General features: G+C 50.6%; 1 protein-coding gene across 1 annotated transcript in view; it reads left to right on the top strand.

Moving 5' to 3' along the window:
• Positions 1–12,332, top strand: part of MTA2 (metastasis associated 1 family member 2) — a 25,512-nt gene extending 13,180 nt beyond the window's left edge. Inside the window, exons 9-18 of the mRNA XM_015821498.1 lie at positions 862–1,050; positions 5,130–5,204; positions 5,350–5,408; positions 7,134–7,231; positions 7,423–7,562; positions 8,700–8,928; positions 9,010–9,099; positions 10,025–10,143; positions 10,667–10,815; positions 12,161–12,332. Of these exons, the coding sequence (XP_015676984.1) occupies positions 862–1,050; positions 5,130–5,204; positions 5,350–5,408; positions 7,134–7,231; positions 7,423–7,562; positions 8,700–8,928; positions 9,010–9,099; positions 10,025–10,143; positions 10,667–10,815; positions 12,161–12,332 (1,320 nt within the window). The remainder of the gene's footprint in view (positions 1–861; positions 1,051–5,129; positions 5,205–5,349; positions 5,409–7,133; positions 7,232–7,422; positions 7,563–8,699; positions 8,929–9,009; positions 9,100–10,024; positions 10,144–10,666; positions 10,816–12,160) is intronic.

Raw genomic sequence — 12,332 nt, 5'->3', positions numbered from 1 at the left:
TTTCTCCTTTCTCTCCGGTCTCAGGGCGGTGGGCACTTTTGCGCGAGCCCTCGACTGCAGCAGCTCCATCCGTCAGCCCAGCCTTCACATGAGCGCGGCGGCTGCTTCTCGGGATATCACGCTGGTGAGGATGGGCGGTTGCTTTCCTTCCTTCCTTCCTTCCTTCCTTCCTTCCTTCCTTCCTTCCTTCCTTCCTTCCCTCCTTCCTTCCTTCCTTCCTCCCCTCCAATCTTCCTTCCCCGTCCAATCTTTCTTCCTTCCTTCTTTCCTTCCTTCCCCCTCCAATCTTCCTTCCTTCCTTCTTCGCATTCCCATCTCTCTCCTTCCTTCTTTCCTTCCTCCCCTCCAATCTTCCTTCCTTCCTTCCTTCCTTCCTTCTTTGCATTCCCATCTCTCTCTTTCCTTCTTTTCTTCCTTCCTTCCCCCTCCAATCTTCCTTCCTTTCTCTTTCTTTCTCTTTCTCCTCTCTCCCCTTCTCTCTCTGTTTCTTTCTCTATCGGTCTCTCTTTTTTCTCTTTCCTCTCCCCTTCCTTTCCTTCCCTCCCCTCCTCTCTCTTAGTCCTTCCTTCCTTCCTCCCATTCTTCCTCTTCTCTCCTCTTCCTTCCCTTCCTTTCCCTTCCCATTCTTTTTTCTTTTCTCTCCTTCCTCGTCTTCTCCCCTCCCCTCTCTTTGATTTCAGCCTGTTCTCTTTTGCCATGGCTAAAACCTTTAATTAAAAAGTACAGAAGAAGAAGAAGAAAAAAAAGCGAGGGATTCTCACACCACAGACCTCGCTCCGCGGTTTCTCTGCCCGTGACAAGGCCACCGCTCACTGCTTGCCTGTTCTCTTCCCCCCCCCCCCATCCTCTCTCGGTCGCCAGTTTCACGCAATGGACACCCTGCAGCGTAACGGCTACGACCTCGCCAAGGCCATGTCGACTCTGGTGCCCCAGGGCGGGCCCGTGCTGTGCCGGGACGAGATGGAGGAGTGGTCCGCTTCGGAAGCCATGTTGTTTGAGGAGGCCCTGGAAAAATACGGGAAAGACTTCAACGACATTCGGCAGGACTTTGTGAGTGCGATTGTGGCTCTGGGCTCCTGGTTACAAAAGGATCTTTTTTTTCTTTTCTTTTTTAAATTACAAAATTTTATTTGCAATACAATTAAAAAACATTGGATATAACGTGACACCCCAGTATATACAGTCTTATCAAATTATTCCACATTTTACAATCGATGCTTCATCTCAAGATATACATCTAAGTTTTATATACAGTACTTATTCTAAAACAACATATATTTCTTATCTTAACACTAGTCTTTAATCCCAACCGTCCTCCTCGAATCCCTCCAGCGGTAAAATTTATCCCAGGTTTCGAAATAAACTGATCCACATTTGTCTTTCAATACCATTGTGAGCCTGTCCGTTTCCGCACATGCTAATATTTTATATAGTAACTCTTCCTCTGTGGGGATTTCTATGCTCTTCCATTTTTGCGCAAACGCAAGGCTTAGCTGCAGTCAAGATGTGTAACAGCAAATAGATTGTTCCCTTATCGTATTTCTCTGTCGCTATTCCCAACAAGAAGAGTTCAGGTTTTAACTCTTAAGTCCAATATTAATATATCTTTCAACCAACTTCACGTCCTGTTCCAATACTCACGAGCCTTTGGGCATTCCCACCACATCTGGTAATATGATCCTATTGCTGATTTACATTTCCAGCATAAAGGTGAGATATTTGGACTGATTTTGGCTAACCTTGCGGGTGGGAAGTGCCATCTATAGAACATCTTGTAAAGATTTTCCTTGTACGAGGTAGCTAGAGTGAGTTTCCTGTTTCTTTCCCACAGTTCTTGCCAAATATGCAGGTCAATACTGAAACCAAAATCCCTACTCCAAATTAACATAGGATCTTCTTGCCTTGCAAGCCCAACATTGCCGTTGCAAAGCGCGCTCTGCCCCGTTTTACGTCCTTGCGGGCCCCGACTGCTAAGCGAAATCACTGCAGTTGTTAAATGAGCAACAACTAATTAAGGGAATCTTGGCTCCCCCGCCCCCGCTGACTTTGCTGGTCAGAAAGTCGCAAAAAGGGGATCACGGGACCCCGTCATAAACACGAGTCAGCTACCAAGCCATCCCCATTTTGGTCACGTGACCCTGGGGACGTTGCGAGCGTCGTAAGGCTGAAAAACGGTCGTCAAAACGGTTGGGAGTTTTTGATCCCGTGACCGGTCCTAGAAACGTCATAAGTGAATTTTCAGTGCTATTTTGTAACCAAAGAGTCACTGAATGAATGGCTGTAAGTTGAGGAACATCTGTATTTCTGGTTTGGGGCGAAACCAGCCATTGCAAACCATAGCCTGGTGTTGGTTTAATGACGGCCAGGCCAAGAAAGAGGGCAAAATAGTTAGAAACCCCCCCCCCCCCCACACACACACACTTTTCAGCCATCTTGGTCAGGATCCATTATGGTTATTACTCAAGGACTACCCATATGGATTTTTTTGATTATTAGCTGGACTAAACCCTGGAAGAGCCNTTTCTCCTTTCTCTCCGGTCTCAGGGCGGTGGGCACTTTTGCGCGAGCCCTCGACTGCAGCAGCTCCATCCGTCAGCCCAGCCTTCACATGAGCGCGGCGGCTGCTTCTCGGGATATCACGCTGGTGAGGATGGGCGGTTGCTTTCCTTCCTTCCTTCCTTCCTTCCTTCCTTCCTTCCTTCCTTCCTTCCTTCCTTCCTTCCCTCCTTCCTTCCTTCCTTCCTCCCCTCCAATCTTCCTTCCCCCTCCAATCTTTCTTCCTTCCTTCTTTCCTTCCTTCCCCCTCCAATCTTCCTTCCTTCCTTCTTCGCATTCCCATCTCTCTCCTTCCTTCTTTCCTTCCTCCCCTCCTTTCTTCCTTCCTTCCTTCCTTCCTTCCTTCCTTCCTTCCTTCCTTCCTTCCTTCCTTCCTTCCTTCCTTCCTTCCTTCTTTGCATTCCCATCTCTCTCTTTCCTTCTTTTCTTCCTTCCTTCCCCCTCCAATCTTCCTTCCTTTCTCTTTCTTTCTCTTTCTCCTCTCTCCCCTTCTCTCTCTGTTTCTTTCTCTATCGGTCTCTCTTTTTTCTCTTTCCTCTCCCCTTCCTTTTCTTCCTTCCCCTCCTCTCTCTTAGTCCTTCCTTCCTTCCTCCCATTCTTCCTCTTCTCTCCTCTTCCTTCCCTTCCCTTCCCATTCTTTTTTCTTTTCTCTCCTTCCTCGTCTTCTCCCTTCCCCTCTCTTTGATTTCAGCCTGTTCTCTTTTGCCATGGCTAAAACCTTTAATTAAAAAGTACAGAAGAAGAAGAAGAAAAAAAAGCGAGGGATTCTCACACCACAGACCTCGCTCCGCGGTTTCTCTGCCCGTGACAAGGCCACCGCTCACTGCTTGCCTGTTCTCTCCCCCCCCCTTCTCTCTCGGTCGCCAGTTTCACGCAATGGACACCCTGCAGCGTAACGGCTACGACCTCGCCAAGGCCATGTCGACTCTGGTGCCCCAGGGCGGGCCCGTGCTGTGCCGGGACGAGATGGAGGAGTGGTCCGCTTCGGAAGCCATGTTGTTTGAGGAGGCCCTGGAAAAATACGGGAAAGACTTCAACGACATTCGGCAGGACTTTGTGAGTGCGATTGTGGCTCTGGGCTCCTGGTTACAAAATTTTATTTATAATACAATTAAAAAACATTGGATATAACGTGACACCCCAGTATATACAGTCTTATCAAATTATTCCACATTTTACAATCGATGCTTCATCTCAAGATATACATCTAAGTTTTATATACAGTACTTATTCTAAAACAACATATATTTCCTATCTTAACACTAGTCTTTAATCCCAACCGTCCTCCTCGAATCCCTCCAGCGGTAAAATTTATCCCAGGTTTCGAAATAAACTGATTCACATTTGTCTTTCAATACCATTGTGAGCCTGTCCGTTTCCGCACATGCTAATATTTTATATAGTGACTCTTCCTCTGTGGGGATTTCTTTGCTCTTCCATTTTTGCGCAAACGCAAGGCTTAGCTGCAGTCAAGATGTGTAACAGCAAATAGATTGTTCCCTGATCGTATTTCTCTGTCGCTATTCCCAACAAGTAGAGTTCAGGTTTTACCTCTTAAGTCCAATATTAATATATCTTTCAACCAACTTCGCGTCCTGTTCCAATACTCACGAGCCTTTGGGCATTCCCACCACATCTGGTAATATGATCCTATTGCTGATTTACATTTCCAGCATAAAGGTGAGAGATATTTGGACCCATTTTGGCTAACCTTGCGGGTGGGAAGTGCCATCTATAGAACATCTTGTAAAGATTTTCCTTGTACGAGGTAGCTAGAGTGAGTTTCCTGTTTCTTTCCCACAGTTCTTGCCAAATATGCAGGTCAATACTGAAACCAAAATCCCTACTCCAAATTAACATAGGATCTTCTTGCCTTGCAAGCCCGTTGCTCAGCGAGGCCGTTGCGAAGCGCGCTCTGCCCCGTTTTACGACCTTGCTGGCCCCGACTGCTAAGCGAAATCGCTGCAGTTGTTAAATAAGCAACAACTAATTAAGGGAATCTTGGCTCCCCCCCCCCCGCTGACTTTGCTGGTCAGAAAGTCGCGAAAAGGGGATCACGGGACCCCGTCATAAACACGAGTCAGCTACCAAGCCATCCCAATTTTGATCACGTGACCCTGGGGACGTTGCCAGGGTCGTAAGGCTGAAAAACGGTCGTCAAAACGGTTGGGGGTTTTTGATCCCGTGACCGGTCCTAGAAACGTCATAAGTGAATTTTCAGTGCTATTTTGTAACCAAAGAGTCACTGAATGAATGGCTGTAAGTTGAGGAACGTCTGTATTTCTGGTTTGGGGCGAAACCAGCCATTGCAAACCATAGCCTGGTGTTGGTTTAATGACGGCCAGGCCAAGAAAGAGGGCAAAATAGTTAGAAACCCCCCCCCCCACACACACACACTTTTCAGCCATCTTGGTCAGGATCCATTATGGTTATTACTCAAGGACTACCCATATGGATTTTTTTTATTATTAGCTGGACTAAACCCTGGAAGAGCCAGGATTTATAGGACCAGCCCCTCCCCTCTTTCGTGGGGAGGGCGTCCTTTTCAAACCCACCCTCCTCTCTCTTGACAGCTGCCCTGGAAGTCCTTGGCCAGCATCGTGCAGTTCTACTACATGTGGAAAACCACAGACCGATACATCCAGCAGGTGAGGAAGGGTCTTCCTGCAGCTCCTTTTTTGGAGAGGGGGTGATTCCCTTCCTTCCTGGAGGGGGGAGGAGGGTGCATTTTTCTGGAGACCCTTTTTTTGGGACGGCCCAATTCATCCTTTCCCGTTTCCTTTTGCCGCGCAGAAAAGGTTGAAAGCGGCCGAAGCCGACAGCAAGTTGAAACAAGTATACATCCCAACCTAGTGAGTATCCCCATCTTGGGGGGGAGGGGGTTTGAAGGGGTCTTATTTCTCCCCAGCAAACTGCCTTGGGACACCCACTCAGCTCCCAAGACCCAGGAGAAAATTTAAGAAAAAACAATGTGAGCAGGGGGAGGTCTACGTATCAAATGCCAGCTCTTGTTTATTCCAGACTTAGGGATCAAATTCTTGTGCCCTGCTCCCCCTTTCCCACCAAGGGGTAGAAGCACATCTGTGATTCTCCGTCAGTGGGGTGGATTCCACCGGTCCCTTTTTTTTTTTTTTTTTTGATTGCAGCCAGATCTGGGATCAGTAGAAGCACATCTTTGTAATTCAGGGTTCAAATTAGGGGTCCTTGGCGCTCTCTGAGTTTGGTGGGTTTTTGGCAGATGTTTCATGACCCAAACTAGGTAACATTATCAGGGCTAGAAAGAATGGGGATGATGGAGGAGGAGGAGGAGAAATAATAATAATGATGATGATGATGATGATGGGTCCTTGATGCTGTCTGAGCTTAGTTGTTTTCTTGCAGACGTTTCATAATCCAACTAGGTAACATTATCACTGATAGAAGGGGGGGGGTTGAAGAGAGGAGGAGGAGGAGGAGAGGGAGGAGGAATAATAAATAATAATGATGATGATGTTGGGTCCTTGATGCTCTCTGAGCTTGGTCGTTTTCTTGCAGACGTTTCATGATCCAACTAGGTAACATTATCAGTGCTAGAAAGAATGGGGATGGAGGAGGAGGAGGAGAAATAATAATAATGATGATGATGGTGGTGGTGGTGGTGATGATGATGATGATGATGATGATGGGTCCTTGATGCTGTCTGAGCTTAGTTGTTTTCTTGCAGACGTTTCATGATCCAACTAGGTAACATTATCATTGATAGAAGAGGGAGGGGTTGATGAGAGGAAGAGGAGGAGGAGGAGATGGAGGAGGAATATTAAATAACAATAATGATAATGATGATGTTGGGTCCTTGATGCTCTCTGAGCTTGGTCGTTTTCTTGCAGACGTTTCATGATCCAACTAGGTAACATTATCATTGCTAGAAAGAATGGGGATGGAGGAGGAGGAGGAGAAATAATAATGATGATGATGATGATGGTGATGATGATGATGATGATGATGATGGGTCCTTGATGCTGTCTGAGCTTAGTTGTTTTCTTGCAGACGTTTCATGATCCAACTAGGTAACATTATCAGTGCTAGAAAGAATGGGGATGGAGGAGGAGGAGGAGAAATAATAATGATGATGATGATGATGATGATGATGGGTTCTTGATGCTGTCTGAGCTTAGTTGTTTTCTTGCAGACGTTTCATGATCCAACTAGGTAACATTATCATTGATAGAAGAGGGAGGGGTTGATGAGAGGAAGAGGAGGAGGAGGAGATGGAGGAGGAATATTAAATAACAATAATGATAATGATGATGTTGGGTCCTTGATGCTCTCTGAGCTTAGTCGTTTTCTTGCAGACGTTTCATGACCCAACTAGGGAACATCATCAGTGCTGGAAGGAGTGAGCTTTGTTCTCCCAGTCTTCCAGCACGGATGGTGTCACCTAGTCCGGTAACGCAACGTCTGCAAGAAAACCAGCAGGCGCCCCACAGATCTGGGATCCGGCTGTTGGCTTTGGACCCTGTGAAAGTCAGGGTCCAAACGTAGCTGACTTGTGTTCCCCCCCCCCGTGCCTTTTTTGCTCTCTCTCTCCCCTTCCCCAGTACAAAACCGAACCCGAACCAAATCATCTCCGTGGGCTCCAAGCCCGGAATGAACGGCGCCGGCTTCCAAAAAGGGCTGACCTGTGAGAGCTGCCACAGTAAGTTTCCGCCGAGGAATCGGGGTCGGCCTCTTCCTTCTGCTGGACGCGGGGCCCACATCGTCTCTCCCTCCGCCCCAGGCACCCGAGGAGACCGTTTGGGCTGAGCCCCTGCGGCCGGCGGGGTGGGGTGGGGGGATGTTGATGATGAGGTCCTCATTTGGCCCCCTCTCTTCCCCCACCCCCCACAGCCACCCAGTCAGCCCAGTGGTACGCCTGGGGCCCTCCTAACATGCAGTGCCGCCTCTGCGCCTCTTGCTGGATCTACTGGAAGAAGTACGGGGGCCTGAAGACGCCGACGCAGCTCGAGGGAGCTGCCCGCAGCATCACAGTAAGACCGAGACACACACACACACACACACACACACACACACACACCCTTGTGGCTTTGTGTGAGAGGCTGGGAGCTGGCTCAGGACATGCATTTGGTTGGATGCTGGTTGCCAATGAGGGCCGCCACAGGAATTAATTAGTCTGCTTAATTGGGAAGGCACCTGTGTGCCATGTTCCCCACCGTGGTTATTTTTTTATACATACCTCAAGGGTGGGTGGACTCACAAGTCAATATCCAACATGCTTTGCTTCACCCTCTTTTACCTATAACAACAAACCTATGAGGTGCGTTGGGCTGAGGGAGGGATGCAGCTGGCTCTCCTGGCTAAGGTGGGACTAGAACTCACCGTCTCCTGGGGATTGGCCCAGAGTCACCCAATTGGCTTTCATGGCTAAGGCGGGACTAGAACTCCCCGTCTTCTGGTGATTGGCCCATGATGAAGGCTTTCATGCCTAAGGCGGGACTAGAACTCACTGTCTCCTGGTGATTGGCGCAAAGTCCCCTAGCTGGCTTTCATGCCTAAGGTTGGACTAGAATTCACCGTCTCCTAGTGATTGGCCCATGACGAAGGCTTTCATGCCTAAGGCGGGACTAGAACTCACCGTCTCCTAGTGATTGGCCCACGACGAAGGCTTTCATGCCTACGGCGGAACTAGAACTCAACGTCTCCTGGTGATTAGCCCATGATGAAGGCTTTCATGCCTAAGGCGGGATTAGAACTCACCGTCTCCTGGTGATTGGCACACGACGAAGGCTTTCATGCCTAAGGCGGGACTAGAACTCAACGTCTCCTGGTGATTGGCCCATAACGAAGGCTTTCATGCCTAAGGCGGGACTAGAACTCAACGTCTCCTGGTGATTGGCTCAAAGTCACCTAGCTGGCTTTCATGCCTATGGCGGGACTAGAACTCATCGCCTCCTGGCGATTGGCCCACGACGAAGGCTTTCCTGCCTACGGCAGGACTAGAACTCACCGCCTCCTGGCGATTGGCCCACAACGAAGGCTTTCCTGCCTACGGCGGGACTAGAACTCACCGTCTCCCAGCTTCTAGAATGTTGGCTCCGTCCCTAGGCCAAACTTCTCACCCGAGCCCCCTTATGACGTCCGTCCCTCCTCCTCCTCCTCCTCCCCAGGAGCCCCACTCTCGGGGCCACACGTCTCGGCCGGAAGCCCAGAGCCTCTCGCCCTACACCACCAGCGCCAACCGGGCCAAGTTGCTGGCGAAAAACCGGCAGACCTTCCTCCTGCAGACCACCAAACTGACCCGCATCGCGCGACGTATGTGCCGGGATATCTTGCAGCCACGGCGGGCCGCCCGGCGCCCTTACGCGCCCATCAACGCCAATGCCATCAAGGCTGAGTGTAGGTGGGGCCGAGGGAGGGGGGGGCAGGCCGGAAGAAGCGGGTGGGTCTCACGGGAGCTGTGGCTTCTTTCCCCTCCAGGCTCCATCCGGCTTCCCAAGGCGTCCAAGACGCCCCTGAAGATCCATCCTTTGGTCCGTCTTCCTCTGGCGACCATTATCAAGGAGCTGGGTAAGGGGTCTCTGCTGAGGTTGGGTTCTTTCTCGGGGCGGGAACGGTCCCCCTTCCTCATTTCCCAGACACGCATCAGCGGAATAAGATATCCCTCCCCAGTGCAGCCTCTTGGAAGGGAGGAGGTCAGAGAAAGAGGGAGGAGAAGGGGCCAGGTACAGTGGGAAAAGAGGGAGGAAGATGGGTGGATGGATGGGAGGGAGGGAGGGAGGCAGGGAAGGAAGGAAGAAAGGAAGGAAGATGGAGGGAGGAAAGGAAGGAAGGAACAAAAAGACAAGAAAGAGAAAAAAAGCAAGAACGCGAGAAAGAAGAAGGAAGGAAGGAGAAAAAGCAAGAAAAGGGAAGGATGGGAAGGAAGATGAAGGGAGGCAGGAACAGAAAGATAAAAAAAGCAAGAGAAAAGAAGGAATGAAGGAGAAAGCAAGAAAGGAAGGATGACAAGGAACGAAAGCAGGAACAAAAAGACAAAGACAGAAAGCAAGAAAGAGCGAGAGAAGAAGGAAGGAAAGAGAAAGAAAGCAAGAAAGGAAGGAAGGATGGGAAGGGAGGAAGATAAAGGAAGGAAGGAAAGCAGGAACAGAAAGACGAGAGACAAAAAGCAAGAAAGCGCAAGAGAGAAGAAGGAAGGAAGGAGAAAGAAAGCAAGAAAGAGGAAGGATGGGAAGGAAGGAAGATGAAGGAAAGGAAGGCAGGAACAAAAACAAGAGACAAAAAGCAAGAAAGAACGAGAGAGAAGAAAGGAAGAAAGCAAGAAAAAGGAAGGAAGATAAAGGAGGGAAGGAAAGCAGGAACAAAAAGACGAGAGACAGAAAGCAAGAAAACGAGCGAAAGAAGAAGGTGGGAAAGAAAGAAAGGAAGGAAGGAAATGGGATGGATGTGGGAAGGCACCTTCAGCACCTCATTCCTTTTTTTTTTTTTTTGGCAGCCGCCCAGGCGCCCCTGAAACCCCGCACCCCTCGCGGCACCAAGACGCCCATTAACCGGAACCAGCTGACCCCAAACAGAGGCTTGGCTGGCATCGTGAGCAAGCGGACTTTCGAGAACGTGAGTAGCTGAGCTGCAAGCGACGGGACGGGCCTGGAGGGGTGGGTGGGAAGAGGGGCTCTTTTATTTTTATTATTCGGGAAAAACCATCCTGAGATCCAGAAAGCCAGCAAGGGTAGAAGCTCCCCCACCCCACCCCAATAAAAACCACCTCCTTGTAGTGGTCGCTGCAGCTTGGGAGTCCTGCAACCCATAACGCCCTGCAATTTGGCAGGCATTCTCTCCTCCGCCTACGAGGGAAGCCAGCTCTGCATCCTCTCCCTTTTTCTCCTCTCTCCGTCGCGCTCGCCCTGGGGGGGGGGTTTCTCCCCGCAGGAGTGGGCATCACCCCGCTTTTGTTAAAACACCGATCAACAACCAGCCATCTTTCCACCCAATCGTGGCTTGTTGTCCCCTTGAGAAGGCGGCCGATCTGAGGTGGGCGGGCGGCTTAGGCGGGCGGGGGGAACCAGCAAGAGGTAGACACTGCTTTGGGGGGGGGGGTGTTCCTCTCGCTGATAGCTCTGTGTGCGACCGGGCGCAGGTGGCAGGGGGCGGGCTCCCCTTCTCGGCCAACGGGCGGTCGCTAACTTCCGGCATGAGGTCAAGCAGTCAGCCTGCCCTGAAACGTCAGAAGCTGAACCCCGCCGACGCCCCCAATCCTGTCGTTTTTGTGGCGACCAAGGACACCAGGTACGGAGGCACGGTTGCGGGCTGCGGGGGTCGCGTGGAACACGGCGTCTTGGGGAAGACGGACAGATAACAGTCAGCTGGACAGATAAAAGAGGCGGCCGAGCCCTCCGAAAGGAACGGGGACCCTCCCTAGCTGCCTGAATTGTAAAGGCAAAAAAAAAAAGGGGGGGGGGGAGAGATGGACGTTCAGGACTTGCCAAATTCTGCCCCCGTGATGGACTTAGAGGAGGAAGAGGGGAGGAAGCAACGGTCAGATATGAGGCGGCTGAGCCCTCCGAAGGAAAAAAAAGGCTGTGTGGAAACATTTCAGGAATGACCCTCCCTAGATGCTTCATCTGTAAAGGGGGGGAAGGATGGATTTTCAGATTTGCAAGATAGTCTGTTACAAGAAAGATGGAGCTTGTACCTCCGAGTGTGTACTACCTTGCAAGGCTGGCAGGGAGGTGACGGTGGGTTGGGCTACTTCCATCAACTGCCCTCTCCGGCCTTTTGGGGAAGGGGTTGTGGCCCCTTCTGTTCAGTCCCCCTCGCTTTGATGCAGAGCAGGTGACAATTCCCTGGATCGGAACGGTGGAAACGGCTGGATTCTCGCCCGGCTGTTCTAGAATGGCCAGTCTCCTTTTTTGCAGCCATCAAGCTTGTCCCCTTTAAAAGGGGTGGACTTCAACTCCCAGAATTCCACCCTCTTAAAGCAGGCTGGCTGGGGAGTTCTGGGAGTTGATGTCCATCCATCTTAAAGCATGCTGGCTGGGGGATTCTGGGAGTTGAAATCCACCCATCTTAAAGCATGCCGGCTGGGGAATTCTGGGAGTTGAAGTCCACCTATCTTAAAGCATCTTAACTGGGGAATTCTGGGAATTGAAGACTACCCATCTTAAAGCATGCTGGCTGGGGGATTCTGGGAGTTGAAATCCATCCCTCTTAAAGCATGCTGGCTGGGGAATTCTGGGAGTCTAAATCCACCCACATTAAAGGATGCTGGCTGGGGAATTCTGGGAATTGAAGACTATCCATTTTAAAGCATGCCGGCTGTGGAATTCTGGGAGTTGGTCCACCTATCTTAAAACATCTTAACTGGGGAATTCTGGGAATTGAAGACTATCCATCCTAAAGCATGCTGGCTGGGGGATTCTGGGAGTTGACGCCCACCGCTCTTAAAGGGCCCAAACCTGAGAAACCTAGAGATTTGCTGGCTGGGAACATGAGTAGGGGGACCCCTGAGATTTTTTTTTAGACCGGGAGGGGGGGGGAGAAGCAAACGGTTCTGTCTCAGTCCAGGCGTTTGTCTACCCCGCCCTGCCAGGCTGGGGGCGCCCTAAACCTGCGCTGCTCTTTCCTTCCCCAGAGCCCTCCGCAAGGCGCTGAGCCACCTGGAGATGCGGCGAGCTGCCCGTCGGCCCAACCTTCCGGTGAAGGTGAAGTCAGCCCTGCCGCTCCGGCCCCTGGGGGCTCCCCTGTTGCCTGTCCCCCCAGTCCACCCTGCCAGCACCAGCGAGCCCATCATCCTGGAAGACTGA

The sequence above is a fragment of the Protobothrops mucrosquamatus genome, unplaced genomic scaffold (genome assembly GCF_001527695.2).
Source record: "Protobothrops mucrosquamatus isolate PMUCROS unplaced genomic scaffold, P.Mucros_1.0 scaffold1339, whole genome shotgun sequence".
Lineage (NCBI taxonomy): Eukaryota > Metazoa > Chordata > Lepidosauria > Squamata > Viperidae > Protobothrops > Protobothrops mucrosquamatus.
This window is presented reverse-complemented; position numbering and strand designations above follow the sequence as displayed.